The 23,791-nt window shown below is 37.9% G+C and overlaps 2 protein-coding genes across 2 annotated transcripts in view; one reads left to right on the forward strand and one right to left on the reverse strand.

The window, feature by feature from the left end:
* ALG12 (ALG12 alpha-1,6-mannosyltransferase) overlaps positions 1-12,700 on the reverse strand; it is a 115,933-nt gene extending 103,233 nt beyond the window's left edge. The window contains exons 1-4 of the mRNA XM_053716627.1: positions 12,275-12,700; positions 12,065-12,197; positions 4,549-4,722; positions 383-577 (exon numbers count right to left, since the gene is read on the reverse strand). Coding sequence (XP_053572602.1) covers positions 383-577; positions 4,549-4,722; positions 12,065-12,197; positions 12,275-12,436 — 664 coding nt within the window. The 5' untranslated portion in view covers positions 12,437-12,700. The remainder of the gene's footprint in view (positions 1-382; positions 578-4,548; positions 4,723-12,064; positions 12,198-12,274) is intronic.
* Positions 12,701-12,858: 158 nt separating this feature from the next.
* Positions 12,859-23,791, forward strand: part of CRELD2 (cysteine rich with EGF like domains 2) — an 87,990-nt gene continuing 77,057 nt past the window's right edge. The window contains exon 1 of the mRNA XM_053716628.1: positions 12,859-13,176. Within this exon, the coding sequence (XP_053572603.1) occupies positions 13,045-13,176 (132 nt within the window). The 5' untranslated portion in view covers positions 12,859-13,044. The remainder of the gene's footprint in view (positions 13,177-23,791) is intronic.

A 23,791-nucleotide genomic window follows, 5' to 3' on the forward strand; every position in this document is an offset into this window, starting at 1 on the left:
ATTTAACAGTTCATAGCTCCCAACATTTTCTCCTAGAAAATCAGAATGGAGAAAGAGTGTTATAGTTCTGTTTACTAGGGCTGGTGGACGGGATAACCAGTAACGATGTTAGGGTAATGTTTAGTGTTGGTGCTTTGAAGCTTACAAAGAGCAGCAATATCTGTTCCAGACTGTCTTGCCTAAGCCAGGAGATGCAGAGAGAAAAAGTGCCATGTTGGGATGGCTGACATTTTGTTCCTTACTGCAAGAGAGGTGGTGGTGTCAAATTTACTCTTTGTTCCAAAAATGCCAACAACAGGAATAGAATTATATCTTGTGTAAACATGTTTAGATCATGAATATGTATAAGTTATAAGCAAGCCTAAACACAACAACAACTTACCCATCCACACAAATCCAGCTGGGACTGCATGGCACAGAATGCTAAAGACTGAAATCCTTTTTCTCATTAGGGCCACCAGCAAAAGAAGTCCGAGGAACATGCACAGTTCAGATCTGAACATAATGATGGCTAATGCAGAAAGCCATATAAACTGCCCATTCTTCTGCTTCATCCAAGCTACAATAGCTAGTACAACTTGGGGAGAAAACAAAAAGATCAGAAATACAAGAAATATACTGTAAGCTCTAAATATTGTGACACACTTTTACTACAGTACTCGACAAATACAGGGTGTCATGTTACCATAGAGACTAAAATCCACAACTCAGTACCCATAAAAAGACTTCTGCATTGTAGGTTCAGCTCAGTTGTTCCTGCAGCCTCAGGTATATTGCTGCAAATGATCACTTAAAGCAACTATGCAGAGATAATAGTCATATATAGAGTGCTCAGAGTGGCTGACAACCAAGTGCACTTGAGAGCAGTCTTATAGGCAGCCCCCCCCCCCCCCCCCCACACACACAGATGAATCAGAAGATATTTTAATCATTACCATGATCTACAGCACTACAATCAAAAAAAAACTTTTCTACAATACTGTGATAATTTACCCTAAATGAAAGTGAAACAATTTAAATATTTATACAAAGTTAAAAATGGAAAGTCAATGCTGACTTTCTAAGAAAGATTGGTGTTTGAATGCTGGTGCATGGGACACTCAAGAAAAATATGTACATATGCTGCTGGAAAACTGTAACAACTTTTGCTAAAGGAAGTTAATTGCAAAATGCTTGTATTTACAATTGAAATGCACCCATACACAATTAAATGTTGATCTTTCTATCACTTGATTAACCATGTGGTAACTAATGTCCACCTTTAGGGTGCTTGCGTATGTAATCAGTTCCCTGAAAGGGAAATTGTTGTAGTGGATGTTCATGGGTTTGGAAAAGGATGATCATAGGAGATGTAGCCATTTTATCCTCTATAGAGGGGGTTTCTTCCTTGCTCTATGCCCTTCAGGAGGTGCAACATCTCCTCTATGTAATATTTTAAACAAAGTTAACAGGTTATCAGGTGTTTAGCGTTGACATAGTGCTTTGTCCAATGTCAAAAAAGAAATTATGTAACCTGCAAATCAAATAGCAAAATTAGGTAAATTTGCTGCATTTTGAAAAACCTAAGTAACAGAATTTTGAGCCCTTCGTTAAAAAAATCAAAACACATTAGGCTTCTTGTACGCAGCAGCGTAAGCTGCTCCGGAGCCCTTCCAGGGAAGGTTCGCACATGCGAGACCACTTTCCGCAATTTAAGAAGCAGTGGTCATTAGACCGCTGCTTTTTATACTCTTCGCCACCTCTGAGGTGGAGGAGAGAAATCACCTAGACCTGGCTTATTCACTTGCTCTCTGAGATTGACAGTCCCTTCTCTTGCATGACTGAAGAGGCGGCATTACACACTCAGTGGAGTGTGTAATGCTGCATACTGGCCAGTGGATGAACAGATCCACTGCCCGTATGCAGCATAGCGTGCAGACAGCTTCTCAAATTGAGACGCTGACTGCACACCATTTAATACATGGGCCCATTGTCTTAACATTAACAAATTGTTTGATCTGTGTGGGTTCTCTCATTACAAAGTTTTAATTCAAGCCATCTTTCATGGATTAAATACATAGTTATATGCAAGTAATACAGCCATAAAAAATGTTCTAACATATTAAAAACTCAGGACACTTGGGAGCTGTGTCACTGTTCCTTACTTTAAATATTATAATGAAAGACAGCACCTCTGGTAATGTTCTGGGGCACAGGAAAGGATCAGCCAAATCCCAATGCAATGTTCAAATAAATAATTTTCCAGCCTCCAGTAAAAAATTAAAAGACCTTTATTTTCTCTTTATAGGGTCCATCATACAAACAACAATGTTTCAAACCACAGCCTGGTTCTTAATCATGTCTACTAATTAGTGTGCAGGTGTGCCTTTTATACCTGTCAAATATTTGTCAGTCTGTACAATTATGCCATCTTGTGGTCAATTATTAAAATTACATGTGCTAAAACAAAATATTTAATCCTTTTCTTTATATTCTGAAAATGTTTGAATACTTGTTGGTAATTCAGACTTATATTTCTCTTCTATTTTGTATTTGTCACATGATTATTAAAAACAACTAGTTACATTTACATTAAAAACAAACATATACACATTATTTAATCAGAATCAAATGCTACTTCAGATATTGCTACAATGTTGATTTATTTATCAAAGGAACAATGACCAGTCAAAATCCTTATTGAGACCATGTGGTATGAGAGTGTTTAATTTATTTATCCAAAACATTTCTCTCCTCTTTAATAATTGGTCCCTGTCACCTCCTCTCCTGGGTCTGTCAACTTGTTCTATCACCTGAAATCATAGTTGACTGATATTATGGCCCATGGAGAGGAAGTGACAGGAAACAGGAGCTTCCCTATTTATGGTCCTAATGTTGGATTTATGTTCAGTAATCCTGGTTCTGACTTTCCTGCTCGTTTCTCTGATATAAATTCTGGCACATGGACATTTAATCAGATATATGGCATATGTGCTTCTGCATGTTAAATGTTTTTTATTGGATATTTAGTTCCATTTGTTGGATGAAAGAAATTTTTCCCTTTTATTATGGAGCTACAATGACTGCAGTGTAAGCAAGGATAACACCCTATATTATCTGACCCTATTTTTGTTTGTGATATCTTTTTTTCACTACCTATATCAGCACGCACTAATAGATCTCTTAAATTTTTAGTTTTTTTTTAAGCTGTCATAGGGATGTTTTTAAAATCCTCAACTTGAGGATTACAATCCCTGAGTATGAGCCACTATCTGTTGATAATACGTGATATTTTTGGTCCTAAGGTGTTGTACTGTGTCACAAATATCATTCTGTTGTCTTTTGTATTTTCTTTTTTGGGTTTTTTCTCATTATCTTTGATATATTCTAATTGTTCCATAACCAATTCCTCTGGGTAGCCGCCTCTTTTGAATTTTTCTGCCATTTCATTTAATCTTAAGTCACTGTTCCTTACACCAGCATTTTTTTGCACGAAGAGATATAAACACACACGGCTCAAAATTTCCACTAGCCATTGGCGAGTGGAAACGTAACAGTGGCGAGTGAAAGTTGGTGAATGTTGAGTCTGAAGTCTGGTTGCTTGTTGTAAGTAGTACAATTGGCACATTCTATCTGAAGAATGTACATTCCATTTGCAGCACTGACAAACACACATTTTGGGCTATGTGCTAAAACTATTATCTAAAGGGATATTATATATCCATGAATGTGCAAGAAAATGTTATTCCTCTAGGGACCCCATGAGAGAAAAATGAAAAGATGAGAGAATAAAAAGAAAGAGCGTAAAAAGAAGAAGGGAGAGGATAATTATTAAAAAAAATAAAAAATCTCCAGGTCTGCTATGACCTTCCATAACAGTCAGCACTCTCTGCACTCTATGTTCACCAACTTATTTTTCCATCCAGCGGTCTTCCCCAGAACCTCTAGTTGATTTTTCCAAATGTTATGAACTTCTTTTGTTAATTTATTACTGTAGGTAGCATTATTTAATTTGTTATGGTATAAAATAAAAACAATATACCGAAATGTTTCACAATGGTCAAACATATGCAAAGAGGTGGGTAAAGTAGTTGGTGGGATTAGAAGTAATATTTTGTCCTGGCTAGTAGCTTAGGACTTGACATTTTGATATATATATATATATATATATATATATATATATATATATATATATATATATATATATATATATATATTTTTTTTTTTATAATGTGACCTTTTCTAGTAGTTATCTCTGCATCTAATATTTTTTCACCTGCATATGCTTTTCAACTGTTAAGCATGCTCTATTTTATTTATTTATTACAAAAAACAAAACAAAAAAGGAATTGTAGACAAGATCATTTTGTGTTCAAATTATTCTGTACGGTCAAAGAAAAAGTCCAAAATTTGAACTTAAACTGCACTGCATGCATTCTCAAATCAATGTACAGTAAAGCCATCTGAACAAATGGCAAAATTCTAAAACTATAAAAAAAGGTAAGAAAAGCAATATAAGATGCTATTTTATTTCTTTTAAAAAGGTAAAAGCAGAGGGAAAATACTCACCTACAGGAAGGGCAAGTACATTTGGAAGGGTCCTCGTACTATAAAACATAACATGAAATTGGGTGGCTGTTATCAAGCAGAAGAATGTAGATACAGTTGATCCAAACCATTTACGGACTTGTGTTTGTAATTTCCATAGTGTGAAAATAACAGTCAATCCCAACCATCCTCTTACTGTGGAATAAACAGAGAAACACTATTAAGTGCAAACAACGCAGTGTAGTCAAATGGGTTTATTTAAATACAAAAAAACGAAATATACAAGATTACACACATCTTACTTAATACACTGGCTGCAAAATTAGTTAATGCACTGTAAAAAATAGATCGCACATGAAAATCCAAATTTTCCTTACATGATTCAGGTAGTTCACGCAATTTGAAACAACTTTCCAATTTACTTCTATCATCATATTTGCTTCATTCTCCTGGTATCCTTTATTGAAGAAGCAGCAATGCACGACTCTAGAGATAGCCGAATACATTAGGTGAGCCAATGAAATAGCCACCAATCAAGCAGCTAGCACTCATTAGTGCATTGATGCTCTTTAGTCTGCCTATGTATGATTTTCAAAGGATACTAAAAGAACAAAAGTAGATAAGCATATAAAATTTTAAACAATTCCATTTTACTTCTATCTGAAGCACTAAGGAAATAATTTGTGTTTCATGTTCCTTTAACTGTATTTCATTGGTATACAAGATGTATATGTAATATAACTACCAGAATTATAAAACATCCATACATATTGATCAGCTTTCAGGCACTGCTATTAATTAGAGACCCATATATAGATCCCTGTCATTATATAATGGAGATGAAAGTATGATCCAGTGTCTACAATGAGGCTCCTATGAAAAGTCTGATGTTACAATTGATTTCCTCTCACACTTATCTCATGACTACATATTATTCAGGTGCTAATTAAACCATATTGCAGCTATACATTATTCCTTCTTGTTGATGTATACCTGAGAAAATGGATACACAAGAAGTAATTATACATAGTGATATAATGAATATGAGCAAACTTTAATTTTATTTTAATGAAATTCCCACTGTTTACTATGCGCTTAACCACTGCAAAGTCAAAGCTGTGTATGTTTCTTTTTCTTATTGCTCCAGATAAACATTTACCAGCAAATCAGAAGCAAACAAGCAATCATATGCTCCTTAGAAACATATTGACAGTAAATAAGAACAAAAAAGGCCCATTCAAGTCTACCCATTATACGTTACTTTTTACTTTGGATAGCCTTATGCATGTCCCAGGATTTTTTAAAATTATTTTACCACCTCTATTGGAAGTTTATTCCATAAATCCACCACCCTTTTCTGTAAAAAAAAAAAAATTCTCTCTCACATTTGTCCTAAATCTGCTACCCTCTAACTTAAGATTGTGACCCATTGTTTTGGCATTTGTTTTTTTGTGGAAAATGCTTTCAACTCACACTTTATTAAGTCCCTTTATATATTTGAAGGTTTCTATCATGTCACTTCTTTCCCTTTTCTCCTCTAAACTATGCATATTTAGGTCATGAAGTCTTTCTTTGTACGTTTTATATTTCAGACTGTGTACTATTTTAGTAGCCCTCCTTTGGACAGTTTCTCATTTATTTATAACCAACTGGAGATATGGTCTCCAGAACTATACACAGTATTCCAGGTTTGGCCTAACTAGTGATTTGTAAAGTGGCATAAGAACTTTGCTATTTCTGATACTAATACCTCTTCCAAATAACCCAAGTATTTGACTGGCTTACTGGCTGCACTGCTGCATTGTGTACCAAATTTTAAATAACCTGAAATAATCATTCCTAAGTCTCTTTTTTCTTTAGGTACAATCAGTAATGTGCCATTGAGACTATAATTGGCCTTTGAAGTTTGCTCATATTTTGCTCTTGGTAATATTCAATTTCATATCCCATTTGCCCTGTCCTCCATTTTTTTATTTTTTATTACTGTTCATTTAATCCACCCCTCCTGGAACATCAAATCTGTTAAAAAAAATTGTATCAGCAAGCAAAGCTTCCTCTTGAGCCCACTTCCAACATCACTAATGAATATGTTAAACAAAACAGGCCCAAGAACTGACCCTTGAGGAACACCACTAGTAACTGACCCCTCATTTGAATGTACTTCATTTAATGAAACCCTCTGCCTTTGATCCTTAAGCCAGCATTCTAACTACTTAACAACCTTAACATCTTCTCCAAAACAATGTGTTTTGTGAATAAGTTTGTGTGGGTAAGTGTCAATTGCTAAAGTCTAGATACGCTACATATACGGCTCCTCCTTGGTTTATTAATTTAGTTACATGGTCAAAGAAAGCAATTAGATTAATATGACATGATCTTTCATCAGTAAAACCATGCTGTCAATTCTAAGTTGTCTGAAGGTAAGACAAAAGTCTTTCCTTTAATAGAGTTTCCATTAATTTCCCTGACATTGAAGTGAAACTGACTGGTTTATAATTAATTAGCAGAATCATCCCCAAAACCCTTTTTATGAAGAGGGACTACACATTTGCAATTTTCCAGTCTTTTGGAACAACTGTTAACAGTCACTGATTAAATAAATCAGCTAATGGAGTGGCTATCACGGATCAAAGTTCTCTTAGAAACCTTAGATGATTATATGGGTCCACAGCCTTTTTTACTTTTATTTTTTATAAAGACCTTGAAACCTCTCACTCTGTAAAAAGAAAAGTACTACTCACAATCTGTTGTAAGACTGAACAAAAATAATCATTTGGAGAGTTTGCTATTTGTTTATCTCCTTCCACTACTCTATCATCAGTCTTGAGTCTTACTATCCCTCCATTAGTTTTCTTCTTTAACTGATATATCTAAAGAAGGTTTTGTCACCATTTTTAATGACTGTGCCATTTTCTCTTCTGCACCAGCTTTAGCCTGATTAACTGCTTTCTTTGCCATCTTTTTGTTGGGTTCTCCAATTTTCCTTATCCTTTTCTGAGCTAGTGAGTTTGAATTTTTTATAGACTGTCTTTTTTGTCTTAACTGCATGTGCTACTTTCTTTGAAAACCATATTGGTTTTCTTTTATAAACAAGCCTAATACAGTGTTTAGATGCATCTAGAATAGCATTTTAAAAATATCCCCACCGTTCTTGTGCTACTGTAATCTGTGCCATCCATTTCAGAGAATTGTTTAGGTATTTGCCCATGTCAGAAAAATCAGCTGTTCTAAAATGTAAAACTTTTGTTTTACCATGGTTGCGCAATACCTTTGTCTGAATATTAAACCATACAGCCTAAGTTCTCACCCACAGACAAGATACTATATCACTGTTTGTAAGTTCCCAGTCTACATAGGGCATATTAAAGCCCCCCTTACTATAACCTTGTCCTTCATTGTAATTCTGGCTATTTCATCAATTAATAGTTGATCTGATGCTTCATCCTGTAATGGATGCCTATATACTACCCCTATTCAACCACTGGTCACATGCTCATCTGGAATGGCATGGATATATTCTGAAAGTATAACCCTATTTAACATTTGAAAGGCAGAGTTCCCAATTAGGGAACCCGTCCGCATTTTCTTTGGGGCCAGGAAGTAGAGAACTTAGTTTGTCTACTGCCAACATTTGTCTGCCCCCTGCTCTCACTTGAAAGCACGGTCTGTCAATTTTCCTGAACTAATGAGTTTGGAATGATTTAACTGGCCAAAATAGTTTAAAAATTACTTGCTCTGATTCTTAAGATTTAATTTTAAGACTAGAGACCCTGCACCTCTGTGTGTTTAAACACTGCAAAAGGGTTAAACACATATTAGACGTACTGCTCTGGGCCCAAAAATTCTAACCGGAAACTGCCACTGATCCAATTAGCAGTGCTAGTTACCCATCTGGGTCATGCCAACAACTTTATCCAGCCAGGAGCACGCTAAATGTCCCAATCGGACAGACTGTGTACTTTTTTTTAAACTGCATTGAAAAATATTTTAAAGGAATGATATGCTACAATATTCACATATTAAAGAATGACAAAAGCACCACTTCCATTGACAGGGCCGAAAATAATTTTATTACAAAAAGTGAAAAAGGTACATATTTGCCCAAACACCATGTAAAATAAGTGCAGTGCCCCTATCCTGCTAACTTCATATCATATTTGAGACCTAAAAACAATACCATCTTGTTATCTTACAGCATGTTACTAACACGCTGTCAAAAAGGCAGATATCAAGTCACTGGGGAAGATGATATTCAGAACTCATTAACCAGCTGATACAATATGAGCACTCCAGTGTCAATAAAACATGCGCTTCACTTATTTCATGGGTCAATCTCTTTTCTAATTTACCTTCACAGTGGTCTCTCATGAAAAGCCAGCAGCAAGATGTAGCGTTTAAGATTTATAATCCTTCATTGACGCGTTTCGCCCCTTACAGACTGGACATGGGGCTTCATCAAATCATACGTCTTGCTGCCTGCTCTTCATGAGAGACAACTGTAAAGGTTAATTAGAAAAGAGATCGACCATGAAGCAAGTGAAGAGCCGGAGAATCCCCAAACCTGTGAACTTTGAATCTGTAGAACTCTTAAACAAAGATGGTGGATTGTATATAAAGGAAAAGCAGCATAACAGGTATTTGGGGGGAGTGGCTTAAGTCTTGCGTGGTAGGGGGATTTCCCTCTGCATGGCAAAGACTGTTTCTAAGTAACTTTTAGAAACAATATCATTGTATCTGTACAGCCCTTACAGTATCCTTCTATACAGGCAACAGAGTCTATTTCGGATGTTTATACCGGAGGCCAAACCGTGCAAATTCTTTTTATATACACACTTTCTCAGGCTCCAGCTCCTACTGAGCATAAGAAAAAGGGCACAGTATATAATGGTACATGGGGAGGGAAAACTCAATTAACTTCGAAATTTGGCAGAAAATATTCTACTGCTCATTTCAAATTCAAAGTAAATGCTATTGTTTTGTCTTTTTATTGTGTATTTGTCAATTATTAACCCCTTCGTGACCAGAGCACTTTTCCATTTGTTGACCGTCTGGGTATTTTTGCATTTCTGCTGTGTTTGTGTTTAGCTGTAATTTCCCTCTTACTCATGTACTGTACCCACACATATTATATATTGTTTTATCGCCATTAAATGGACTTTCTAAAGATACCATTATTTTCATCATATCTTATAATTTACTATAAAAAAATATATAAAATATGATGAAAAAAAACACACACTTTTTTCTAACTTTGACCCCCAAAATCTGTTACACATCTACAACTACTAAAAAAAACCCTATGCTAAATAGTTTCTAAATTTTGTCCTGAGTTTAGAAACACCCAATGTTTACATATTCTTTTTGTAGGGCAATAAATACAAGTAGCATTTTGCTATTTCCAAACCATTCCCCCCCCCCCCCCCAAAATTAGCGATAGTTACATTGGAACACTGATATCTGTCAGCAATCCCTGAATAACCCATGACATGTATATATTTGTTTTTAGTAGACAACCCAAAGTATTGATCTAGGCCCATTTGGGTATATTTCATGCCACCATTTCACCGCCAAATGTGATCAAATATACTTGGCTTTGGCGTTGCTTTTTGGTAATTAGAAGGCCACTAAATGCCGCTGCGCACCACACGTGTATTATGCCCAGCAGAGAAGGGGTTTATTAGGGAGCTTGTAGAGTTAATTTTAGTGTAGTGTAGTAGACAACCCAAAGTATTGATCTAGGCACATTTTGGTATATTTCATGCCACCATTCCATCGCCAAATGCGATCAAATAAAAAAAAAAATCGTTCTTTTTTTTCACAAACTTTAGGTTTCTCACTGAAATTATTTACAAACAGCTTGTGCAATTATGGCACAAATGGTTATAAATGCTTCTCTGGGATCCCCTTTGTTCAGAAATAGCAGACATATATGGCTTTCGCGTTGCTTTTTGGCAATTAGAAGGCCGCTAAATGCCACTGCTCACCACACTTGCAATATGCCCAGCAGTGAAAGGGTTAATTAGGTAGCTTGTAGGGTTAATTTTAGCTTTAGTGTAGAGATCAGCCTACCACCTGACACATCCCACCCCCTGATCCCTCCCAAACACCTCTCTTCCCTCCCCCACAATTGTCCCCGCCATGTTGAGTACTGGCAGAAAGTCTGCCAGTACTAAAATAAAAGGCTTTTATTTTTTTAATTTAAAAAAATAAATATGTAGCTCTGATGGACCCCCCTAAGCCCCCAACCTCCCCCAAACAGCACTCTAACCCTGCCCCACTGCCTATTTGCTGCCATCTTGGGTACTGGCAGTACCCATTTTGCCCCCAAATAAAAAGTTGTTGTTTTTTTTTTTTTTTTAATATAATTTTTTCGTAGTGTAGCAGCCTCCCCTCAAAACCTCCCTCTCCCCGATCCTCCGATTTGCATTCCCCCCCCCCCCTCTTTATTCTTTTTCATTGGTGAAAGTGGTTGCTGCGCGCTCACACAGCCCCCCCCCCCCCCCCCCCCCACACACACACACACTCTCGGCACCCAGCGTGCACATTGCACAAACAGGAACTGGATGCCAGGTAGCGATGGGCCGCCCACCCGCCAATGCTCCAACCTACCAACGAATATTCAATCGGCACCATTGCTACCGGTGCAGAGAGGGCCACAGAGTGGCTCTCTCTACATTGGTTTGTAAAAAAATGTTATTGCAGAATGCCTCAATATCGAAGTATCACTACAATACCATAAAAGCGTCTGGAAGCGATCTGGATTGCTTCCACCGCTTGAAAGACTAGAGGACGTGCCAGGAACGTCCTTGATCGTTAAGGGTGTTCTTTTGTAGGACGTTCCTGGCACGTCCTCGGTTGTTAAGGGGTTAAAATCTACTGTATTTCATGGTCATTTAAAGGGGCACTAAAGTCAAAATTAAATTTTCATGATTCAGATACAGCATGCATTTTTAAAATACTTTCTAATTTACTTCTATTAAATTTTGGTATTTTTATATACACCATTTCTGACGCACCAGCTCCTACTGAGCATGAACACAAGTTCAAAGGGTATAACTATACTACTCTGTGATTGGCTGATGGTTGTCACATAATGCAGGGGGGGGGCTGGCAAATGGGGGGAAATACATTTGTTAAAAAAAAAAAAACTACTGCTGCTTAAATGAAATTCAGAGTTATCGCATTGCTTTTTTTTATTATGCACTTGGTATTTATGCATTTCTACTGTATTTAGTGGTTCTTTAAGTAACGTGACCCATATGGATGTTTATTGTAGCAAAACACACACTCAGCCAGTGGACTGTTTTTAGCCTAGCTGTATGCCATCACTACTGAGTGAAAGTAAAAAAGATTTTACAATACATGGGCATCATAGTGAGGTTATCCCAAGTAACACTAATGGTCCTTCAAAAAAGGGGGGGAGAGATAGATGGGATAATTAAATTTGTTCTCATTCACAAGAAGCACAGTTGTGAGCTAATGCACAGAGTACTGCCTACTACACCTCCTAGAGGATGCTGCAGCCTGCAGGGCATACCTATGAGTTGGGAATAAAACTTGGACACTTCCAGCAGGGACAGCAAATACACCCCAGGTGCTGACAGTGCAGCAATAAACAATGGACCGAGGAAGGTCCTGGGCACGACCCCGGGAAACTCATGGTGATCATACTGCAAAAGAAAAGAAATACACAAATCAGGTACTGCAGGCTGCAACTACACTCAGGTTGTAACAGCAGCAGCTTTACCTTGTCCAGATTCTCCCTGTGGTACAGTATATCGTGGGCTGCCTGCAAATTGAAACTTTCCTCTACTTTAGTGAAAGGACAAACCAATAAATGGAGGAGAGCAACGCCAATTAAAAGGCAGAGAAGTAAAGCATGTCTCCTAGAGCGCTTTCTCTCAGCCATGTTTAACTGTAGCCACTCCCTATAGTGAATCAGAGGGCGGAGAGTACGGCTCCCCGTAATGTCACATACAGCACTCTAAAATAAGAAAATACCTCCGTATTTCAGAAGTGCATATTTCACTACACCATATTTTGCAATATGTCATTTAACTTATTTTCTGCAAGGGGTTGTGGCCCTCTGTACGCTGACTTGTGACACGTTTTCTTATACATATTATTTGTTGTCACCCTCGCTGAGTTGCACTGCCACTGACACCTACACCCGCCTCCTAGAATAATACGGCACGGACTGGGAACTTTCAATCAGTACGCGTGGTTAGCTGATAGGCCCGCGCGTGGCGAGCTCTCATTGGTCCACATCCTGATAGATGGTACATCAGAACCAATAGTATGCGGCAGAGTGCGATTCGGGGCGGACACGGAAGCAAGAGGCCGGCTTGTGTGAGATCATCTCATAAATGATACTAAAATGAATCAAATGTGCAGAGTACACCAACCTGGCTTTTTGTAATAATAAAACGTATTGTCACTTTTTATATAATTTAATTTAGCAACAAACCCCATTGTATAAGTATATTATAGCCATTGGCAGATTCCTGTCCTCTAATTATGGTAATCCGCACTGGCATCGTATCTTTGCACTTGACCGCCTGGCTCCTGATGCTGCTCTGCTCACATCCAGCTACAGCCATTAAAGACTCCTGCCAGACCTGTAAAAAGTTGGTGGACAGGTTCAACAAGGTAAGGCAGCTACTGTAAAGGTATACCACTGTTTAGGAGTGATAGACTAGTACATAATGATATATGGATGCTTGGGGCACATCAGTGTCCTGCAATGGCACAAAATGTATTTATATACACTGCTTCGTGTGTATATTGCAAGTCATATTTAGCATAATTCTCGAATTAAAATGTATAGTATTAAAAATAAAGTATTATTTTTATAATTAGGGAAATCCCTTGTATGTATTTTTGCATGTATATATTGTACTATGAAGTCATCTCTGTAGGTGCATGTTATATAGTATTTTATACTGCCCAGAAGGGATATTAAAGGGACATGAAACCCCAAATTTTTCTTTTGTGTGTTCAGATAGAGCATATAATTTGGAAAAAAAGCTTTCCAATTTACTTCAGTTATCTAATTTACTTTGTTCTTTTGGTATATTTTGTTGAAAACATACCTAGGTAGGCTCAGGATCAGCAATACACTACTGGGAGCTAGGTGCTGACTGGTGGATGCACAAATATGCCTCTTGTCATTGGCTCACCCATTTGTTCAGATAGCTGCAAGTAGGGCATTGCTGCTCCTTCAACAAATGATACCAAGAGAATGAAGCAAGTTTGATGACAGAAATAAATTGGATTTTCATTAGGGATGTTCCCCGGATACAAACTAATACAAGTTTTGCTAACAGGGACAGCTTTAAATGCTTTCAAAACATGCTTTTTCTACATAGATCTTTTGTCATTCTGTGCTTAATTTCTGAAATATACTTTACACAAATTAAAAAGTTTAAGGTTAAAAAAAAGTAAAATTTTCAGATAAAATTAGTGTTGCCTTTCTTTTCCAAATAACGACTTAGAAAAATCTTTTACTTTTATTTCTGAAAAAGAAAAACACAACAGTTTTAATGTATGTTATTTGGAGTACAACACTGTATAGTTTTCTTTTACATAGCTTTTTTTTTTCTTCTCCATCTTTTTATTAAATTATGATGGTTATTGGACAACTATTGTAGATATGGTCATCAATGATCAATATTGTCCCAGAGACAATACAAATATTGTAACCTCAGTAGTGTCATTCCAAAGCTAGAGGATTCTTTTTTTACTTGAGTAAATGTTGCAGTTGGCGTTACTGCACAGTAGTTGTTGGAGGAAAGTCAAATTTTCTACATTGTTGCAACCGTCCTTAGCATCCATGGAGTTATCAGTTTACCAATAACCACAATGTTAAAAAAATAATCTTAATTTATTTATCTGATTATATTGTTGGTTGTCACAGACAGGGGTGTACCAATTATACCAATACCACCTCTGCCCCAAAACTCTAAAGGGCATGGAAACGATGGGGGTTAATTTAATCCCTACAACTATAACCAGTGAACAACACAGACTTAAAGGGATACTGAACCCAATTTTTTTTCTTTCATGATTCAGATAGAGCATGCAATTTTAAGTAACTTTCAAATTTACTAATATATCAACTTTTCTTCATTCTCTTGCTATCTTTATTTGAAAAAGAAGGCATCTAAGCTAAAGAGCCAGTACATTTATGGTTCAGAACCATGGACCGCACTTGTTTATTGGTGCTGTCCAATCAGCAAAGACAACCCAGGTTGTTCACCAAAAATGGGCCGGCATCTAAACTTACATTCTTGCTTTTCAAATAAATATACCAGAAGAATGAAGAAAATTTGATAATAGGAGTACATTAGAAAGTTGCTTAACATTGCATGCTCTATCTGAATCACAAAAGAAAAAAATTAGGTTCAGTGTCCCTTTAACTAAACCCACCCTCTACAATAAATTTACTACAAGCAGGGCTAAATATCCACCCTGCCACCAGCTGGTCACAGACAGGACTTCTTGCTAAGCTGTAACAACAAAGGAGGGTGTTGGCACGAAAGGGTTAACCTCACAGGGTCTTCGGCTGCCTTATCCCAAACCTTTACCAGGGCATAAGAGTCAACCCACATTAACCCTCAATTCCTACCTACACCACCCCAACAATCAATGTTTACAAATATCCACCTTTTGTTACCGATTTTCCAGACAGAGCTACTTGCCAAACTGTGACAACAGGGAGAGTATGGGCGTGAATGGGTTAACCTCATAGTGTCTACAGCTACTTTAGTCCACATCTACCAGGGCATAAGAGCCAACCCACATTAATCCCCAAAATCCTGCCTACACTTCCCAAAACATGAACATTCGCTGACACCACCCACAAAACGTATTATTTAGGACATTTTAGGCTAACCCTAAATTTTGATTGCATTAACACCTACAGAAAACAAATTTATAAAGATATTTTGATAACATTATTCCCAAGATCAGGGAAGCTGTGAATTCAGTTACTAGACCGTGGATAGCACTTGCTGATTGGTGACTACATTTAGCACCAATCAGCAAATGCTACCCAGGTGCTGAACCAAAGATGGGCTGTCTTGTAAGCTTACATTCCTGCTTTTAAAAATAAAGTTACCAAGAGAATGAAGAAAAATTGATAATAGAAGTAAATTAGAAAGTTGTTTAAAATTGCATGCTCTATCTGAATCATTAAAGAAAAAATGTGGGTTCTGTATCAATTTAAACAATAGACACACACAATTGCAAAACAGTTACAAAAATGACCATATACACAACTTACAATTTAAAATCAAATCTGTGGAGAGTCCAAATAATACCTTCAGATGGTAATAGTAATGAAGTCTGCTTGTGTTATATTCAAGTACTACTTTATACCCATTCCAGATCACATGACCTTCCCCCAGGGGCTAATTTTGTTATTCTGAAGTTACACTATTCATGTTTGCTGGCTGGATGGCAGATATTGGCCCTACGGAAATAGGTAAACTTGCTTGAGGAAATTCCTGTACACACTGACTGCTTGCAAATTTATGGTATATGGTTTATGGCTGGAGTCACACCTCAAGTCTCCCCCATGCTGAGATCTAGGCAGTAAAATTTTAGGACATTGTTACATTTGGAGACACAGTGATATCGCAGGCATCTTGCTGCTTCAAGGTTAACACATTTGGTTACCTCTATAGTCTCAAGTTTTCTGCATTAACCCCTTAGAAGCTAAGATAAAAAAGTCATACCTTTGCATGCCATTGGTAATAGAATATATTGATAGTAGTTAACAGTAGGAGAGTCTTTTTTTTTTTTTGTAAACAATATTGGCTTGTCACATTGTAAGTGTTTGTATTCTCCACTGAAAATGTTGCTAGTTGGGTGGCATAATGAAGTAGCTGGATCGGGTGCAGTGTAATACTTTGAGCTTTAGATAGCATAAATGTTATAATATTACAATTTAATTGTATAATTTAACATCAATTTATTCAATGATAATTTGTGCAATAAACATTGAAATAGTTTAATATTAGCTAATTTTACCAGAATACTGGCATACATTTTATCCGGGTGGTCAGTTAAATAGGGTAGTGCACCTATTAAAAAGCTCCTGGGAGAGAACACTGATTGTACTTGGATACCTGTTTTATCAGTTCCTAATTATTTGAACATGGATGAAAGTTTTAGACTAAAGATAAAAAAAGCGCAAATGAAAGTTATCAAAAGTAAACGTTTTTTATTTTATCAGTGTTAACCTTTTGTGAAAACCACAGAGACAGATACAGCTCAAGGGCATATACAGTTGCAAGAAAAAGTATGTGAACCCTTTGGAATGATATGGATTTCTGCACAAATTGGTCATAAAATGTGATCTGATCATCATCTAAGTCACAACAATAGACAATCACAGTCTGCTTAAACTAATAGCACACAAAGAATGAAATGTTGCTATGTTTTTATTGAACACACCATGTAAAACATTCACAGTGCAAGTGGAACAAGTATGTGAACTCCTAGACTAATGACATCTCCAAGAGCTAATTGGAGTGAGATGTCAGCCAACTGGAGTCCAATCAATGAGATGAGATGTTGGTTACAGCTGCCCTGCCCTATAAAAAACACACACCAGTTCTGGGTTTGCTTTTCACAAGAAGCATTGCCTGATGTGAATGATTCCTCGCACAAAAGAGCTCTCAGAAGACCTACGATTAAGAATTGTTGACTTGCATAAAGCTGGAAAGGGTTATAAAAGTATCTCCAAAAGCCTTGCTGTTCATCAGTCCACGGTAAGACAAATTGTCTATAAATGGAAAAAGTTCAGCACTGCTGCTACTCTCCCTAGAAGTGGCCGTCCTGTAAAGATGACTGCAAGAGCACAGCACAGACTGCTCAATGAGGTGAAGAAGAATCCTAGAGTGTCAGCTAAAGACTTACAAAAGTCACTGGCAAATGCTAACATCCCTGTTAGCGAATCTACAATACGTAAAACACTAAACAAGAAGGGATTTCATGGGAGGATACCACAGAGGAAGCCACTGCTGTCCAAACAAAACATTGCTGCACGTTTACAGTTTGCACAAGAGCACCTGGATGTTCCACAGCAGTACTGGCAAAATATTCTGTGGACAGATGAAACCAAAGTTGAGTTGTTTGGAAGAAAAACACAACACTATGGCCTAGATTTAGAGTTTGGCGGTAGCCGTCAAAACCAGCATTAGATGCTCCTAACGCTGGTTTTGGGCTACCGCCGGTATTTTTGGAGTCAGTCAGGAAAGGGTCTAACGCTCACTTTCTAGCCGCGACTTTTCCATACCGCAGATCCCCTTACGTCAATTGCGTATCCTATCTTTTCAATGGGATCTTTCTAACTCCTGTATTTAGAGTCGTGTCTGAAGTGAGCGTTAGAAATCTAACGACAAAACTCCAGCCGCAGAAAAAAGTCAGTAGTTAAGAGCTTTCTGGGCCAACGCCGGTTTATAAAGCTCTTAACTACTGTGCTCTAAAGTACACTAACACCCATAAACTACCTATGTACCCCTAAACCGAGGTCCCCCCACATTGCCGCCACTCGATTAAATTTTTTTAACCCCTAATCTGCCGACCGCCACCTACGTTATCCTTATGTACCCCTAATCTGCTGCCCCTAACACCGCCGACCCCTATATTATATTTATTAACCCCTAACCTGCCCCCCACAACGTCGCCGCCAGCTACCTACAATAATTAACCCCTAATCTGCTGACCGAATCTCGCCGCTACTGTAATAAATGGATTAACCCCTAAAGCTAAGTCTAACCCTAACACTAACACCCCCCTAAGTTAAATATAATTTAAATCTAACAAAATAAATTAACTCTTATTAAATAAATTATTCCTATTTAAAGCTAAATACTTACCTGTAAAATAAACCCTAATATAGCTACAATATAAATTATAATTATATTATAGCTATTTTAGGATTAATATTTATTTTACAGGCAACTTTGTAATTATTTTAACCAGGTACAATAGCTATTAAATAGTTAATAACTATTTAATAGTTACCTAGTTAAAATAATTACAAAATTACCTGTAAAATAAATCCTAACCTAAGTTACAATTAAACCTAACACTACACTATCAATAAATTAATTAAATAAAATACCTACAATTATCTACAATTAAACCTAACACTACACTATCAATAAATTAATTAAATACAATTCCTACAAATAAATACAATGAAATAAACTAACTAAGTTACAAAAAATAAAAAAATATTTACAAACATTAGAAAAATATTACAACAATTTTAAACTAATTACACCTACTCTAAGCCCCCTAATAAAATAACAAAGCCCCCCAAAATAAAAAAAATGCCCTACCCTATTCTAAATTACAAAAGTTCAAAGCTCTTTTACCTTACCAGCCCTGAACAGGGCCCTTTGCGGGGCATGCCCCAAAGAATTCAGCTCTTTTGCCTGTAAAAAAAACACATACAATACCCCCCCCAGCATTACAACCCACCACCCACATACCCCTAATCTAACCCAAACCCCCCTTAAATAAACCTAACACTAAGCCCCTGAAGATCTTCCTACCTTATCTTCACCATACCAGGTTCACCGATCGGTCCTCGGAAGTGTTGATCCAAGCCTCGGAAGTGTTGATCCAAGCCCAAGCGGGGGGCTGAAGAGTGACGTCCATCCTCGGGCTGAAGTCTGGATCCAAGCGGCGACTGAAGAAATCCATCATCGGGCTGAAGTCGGAAGTCCATCATCGGGATGAAGTCTTCTATCAAGCAGCATCTTCAATCTTCTTTCTTCCGGAGCCATCATCTTCCAGCCGACGCGGAACATCCTCTTCTCCCGACGCCTACTCGCCGAATGACGGTTCCTTTAAATGACGTCATCCAAGATGGCGTCCGTCGAATTCCGATTGGCTGATAGGAAATCATTTAAAGGAACCGTCATTCGGCGAGTAGGCGTCGGGAGAAGAGGATGTTCCGCGTCGGCTGGAAGATGATGGCTCCGGAAGAAAGAAGATTGAAGATGCTGCTTGATAGAAGACTTCATCCCGATGATGGACCTCCGACTTCAGCCCGATGATGGATTTCTTCAGTCGCCGCTTGGATCCAGACTTCAGCCCGAGGATGGACGTCACTCTTCAGCGCCCCGCTTGGGCTTGGATCAACACTTCCGAGGCTTGGATCAAGACTTCCGAGGACCGATCGGTGAACCTGGTATGGTGAAGATAAGGTAGGAAGATCTTCAGGGGCTTAGTGTTAGGTTTATTTAAGGGGGGTTTGGGTTAGATTAGGGGTATGTGGGTGGTGGGTTGTAATGTTGGGGGGGGGTATTGTATGTGTTTTTTTTACAGGCAAAAGAGCTGAATTCTTTGGGGCATGCCCCGCAAAGGGCCCTGTTCAGGGCTGGTAAGGTAAAAGAGCTTTGCACTTTTGTAATTTAGAATAGGGTAGGGCATTTTTTTTGGGGGGGTTCTTTGTTATTTTATCAGGGGGCTTAGAGTAGGTGTAATTAGTTTAAAATTGTTGTAATATTTTTCTAATGTTTGTAAATATTTTTTTATTTTTTGTACTTTAGTTAGTTTATTTCATTGTATTTATTTGTAGATATTGTATTTAAATAATTTATTGATAGTGTAGTGTTAGGTATAATTGTAGGTATTTTATTTAATTAATTTATTGATAGTGTAGTGTTAGGTTTAATTGTAACTTAGGTTAGGATTTATTTTACACGTAATTTTGTAATTATTTTAACTATTTTAGCTATTAAATAGTTCTTAACTATTTAATAGCTATTGTACCTGGTTAAAATAAATACAAAGTTACCTGTAAAATAAATATAAATCCTAAAATAGCTATAATATAATTTATATTGTAGCTATATTAGGATTTATTTTACAGGTAAGTATTTAGCTTTAAATAGGAATAATTTATTTAATAAGAGTTAATTTATTTCGTTAGATTTAAATTATATTTAACTTAGGGGGGTGTTAGTGTTAGGGTTAGACTTAGCTTTAAGGGTTAATACATTTATTAGAATAGCGGTGAGCTCCAGTCGGCAGATTAGGGGTTAATGTTTGAAGTTAGGTGTCGGCGATGTTAGGGAGGGCAGATTAGGGGTTAATACTATTTATTATAGGGTTATTGAGGCGGGAGTGAGGCGGATTAGGGGTTAATAACTTTATTATAATGGCGGTGCGGTCCGCTCGGCAGATTAGGGGTTAATAAGTGTAGGCAGGTGGAGGTGACGTTGTGGGGGGCAGATTAGGGGTTGATAAATATAATATAGGGGTCGGCGGTGTTAGGGGCAGCAGATTAGGGGTACATAGGGATAATGTAAGTAGCGGCGGTTTACGGAGCGGCAGTTTAGGGGTTAATAATAATATGCAGGTGTCAGCGATAGCGGGGGCGGCAGAATAGGGGTTAATAAGTGTAAGGTTAGGGGTGTTTAGACTCGGGGTACATGTTAGAGTGTTAGGTGCAGACGTAGGAAGTGTTTCCCCATAGCAAACAATGGGGCTGCGTTAGGAGCTGAACACGGCTTTTTTGCAGGTGTTAGGTTTTTTTTCTGCTCAAACAGCCCCATTGTTTTCTATGGGGGAATCGTGCACGAGCACGTTTTTGAAGCTGGCCGCGTCCGTAAGCACCGCTGGTATCGAGAGTTGAAGTTGCGGTAAATATGCTCTACGCTCCTTTTTTGGAGCCTAATGCAGCCATTCTGTGAACTCTCAATACCAGAGGTATTTAAAAGGTGCGGCCAGAAAAAAGCACGCATAGCTAACGCACCCCTTTGGCCGCAGAACTCTAAATCTAGCCGTAAGTGTGGTGAAAAAGAGGCACAGCACACCAACAAAACCTCATCCCAACTGTGAAGTATGGTGGTGGGGGCATCATGGTTTAGGGCTGCTTTGCTGCGTCAGGGCCTGGACGGATTGCTATCATCGAAGGAAAAATGAATTCCCAAGTTTATCAAGACATTTTGCAGGAGAACTTAAGGCCTTCTGTCTACCAGCTGAAGCTCAACAGAAGATGGGCGTTGCAACAGGACAATGACCCAAAGCATAGAAGTAAATCAACAACAGAATGGCTTAAACAGAAGAAAATACGCCTTCTGAAGTGGCCCAGTCAGAGTCCTTACCTCAACCCGATTGAGATGCTGTGGCATGACCTCAAGAAAGCGATTCACACCAGACATCCCAAGAATATTGCTGAACTGAAACAGTTCTGTAAAGAAGAATGGTCAAGAATTACTCCTGACAGTTGTGCACGTCTGATCTGCAACTACAGGAAACGTTTGGTTGAAGTTATTGCTACCAAAGGAGGTTCAACCAGTTATTAAATCCAAGGGTTCACATACTTTTTCCACCTGCACTGTGAATGTTTACATGGTGTGTTCAATAAAAACATGGCAACATTTCATTCTTTGTGTGTTATTAGTATAAGCAGACTGTGATTGTCTATTGTTGTGACTTAGATGATGATCAGATCACATTTTATGACCAATTTGTGCAGAAATCCATATCATTCCAAAGGGTTCACATACTTTTTCTTGCAACTGTATAAAACAAATTAAAATACCACAACATTTTTTCCAAATTGAATAAATTCTTTGTATATAAATAAAAAGTAAAATAAAGATCTGTATATTGATTAAGCACATGCATGTGGCGTTTTTATTATTAAAGTTACTTTTTTCCCCCCACTAACACATAGTTAAGCAGGCTGCTACCCTGTTCTTAGGAGGACACTTTTGGTTATTGACTTGGTGATTATGTGCGCCATCCATGTCCTTCTCAGGAGTTGCAATACATTGTGGCTCCTCATTTCAGTTTTATCTATGTATTTATCATCCTCTTTAAAAATAGCAATACTACTTGGAAGATTTTTACAGACTGACTTAATTTTTATTGCTTAAAGGGACAGTAAACCTTAAAAATAATGTTATATAATTCTGCACATAGTGCAGAATTATATAACATTATTTAGGTGCTATAGCTATAAACGCCTTTTTTACCTTTTAATTTGTTAAAAATATGGCGCTTTTACAGACCCGCTCTCTGCTGAGCGGGTCTGTTATATTTAGTCAGCGCATCGGGCCAGCTGTATAGTCACAGCCCGGCCCGACCGCGTCATAGCACTAAGTGCAGCTCGCTCCTGTCACGGGAGCGAGCTGCACTTAGTCTTATGGCGCGGTCGGGCCGGGCTGTGACTATACAGCTGGCCCGATGCGCTGACTAAATATAACAGACCCGCTCAGCAGAGAGCAAGTCTGTAAAAGCGCCATATTTTTTAACAAATTAAAAGGTAAAAAAGGCGTTTATAGCTATAGCACCTAAATAATGTTATATAATTCTGCACTATGTGCAGAATTATATAACATTATTTTTAAGGTTTACTGTCCCTTTAAATAAATGTTTTAGTTGTTGCTTTAATATTATTTTAAATATTGTTTTAAGTATTATTATTCTTTATTTATAAAGCGGCAACAAATTCTGCAGCGCTGCCCATGGGTTTAAAGATAAAAGTACAACGGAGAACTAATACAATGTAAGACAACATTTTACATACAAATACAGGGGGAATTGAGGGCCCTATTCCCATGGGAACTTACAATCTACAGTAGATGGGTAGGAGGATGGGAAACAGGAGGTGGGGACTGCAAAGGTGAGAATGATGTTAGTGTGGAGTTAGATGAGGGCAACTGTAAGGAAAGTAAAATTAATTTGTTACTGAGTCGGGTGATAAGCTTCCCTGAACAAGAAGGTCTTTAGGGAGCGTTTAAAGGAGGACAGGTAAGGGAAAAGTCTGACAGCTCGAAGAAGTGTGTTCTAGAGGGTTGGTGCCACACGAGAGAAGTCCTTTAATTTAGCATGGGGGGAGGTGATGGTAGAGAATTCAAGGAGCAGGTCATTGTTGGATCTTAGGGGGCGGGCTGAAGTATATTTGTTGATGAGTAAGGACAGGTAGGGTGGTGCAGCATTGGTGAGGGCTTTGTAGGTCAGGGTGAGAATTTTGAATTTACTTCTGCTGTGAATGGGGAGCCAGTGAAGGGACTCACAGAGAGGTGCAGCAGATATAGAGTGTTGGGAGAGGTGGATTAGCTTGGCAGAGGCATTTAGGATGGATTGAAGGGGGGAGAGGCAGGAGAGAGAAAGCCCGGTTAGTAAGTTAGGAAATTACCAGGGAGTGGATTAGCTGTTTAATAGTTTCAGCGCACAGAAATGAACAAATTTTGGAGATATTGCGTAGGTGGTTGCAGCAGAGAACAAT

Source organism: Bombina bombina, chromosome 6 (genome assembly GCF_027579735.1).
Source record: "Bombina bombina isolate aBomBom1 chromosome 6, aBomBom1.pri, whole genome shotgun sequence".
In the NCBI taxonomy this organism is placed as follows: Eukaryota; Metazoa; Chordata; class Amphibia; order Anura; family Bombinatoridae; genus Bombina; species Bombina bombina.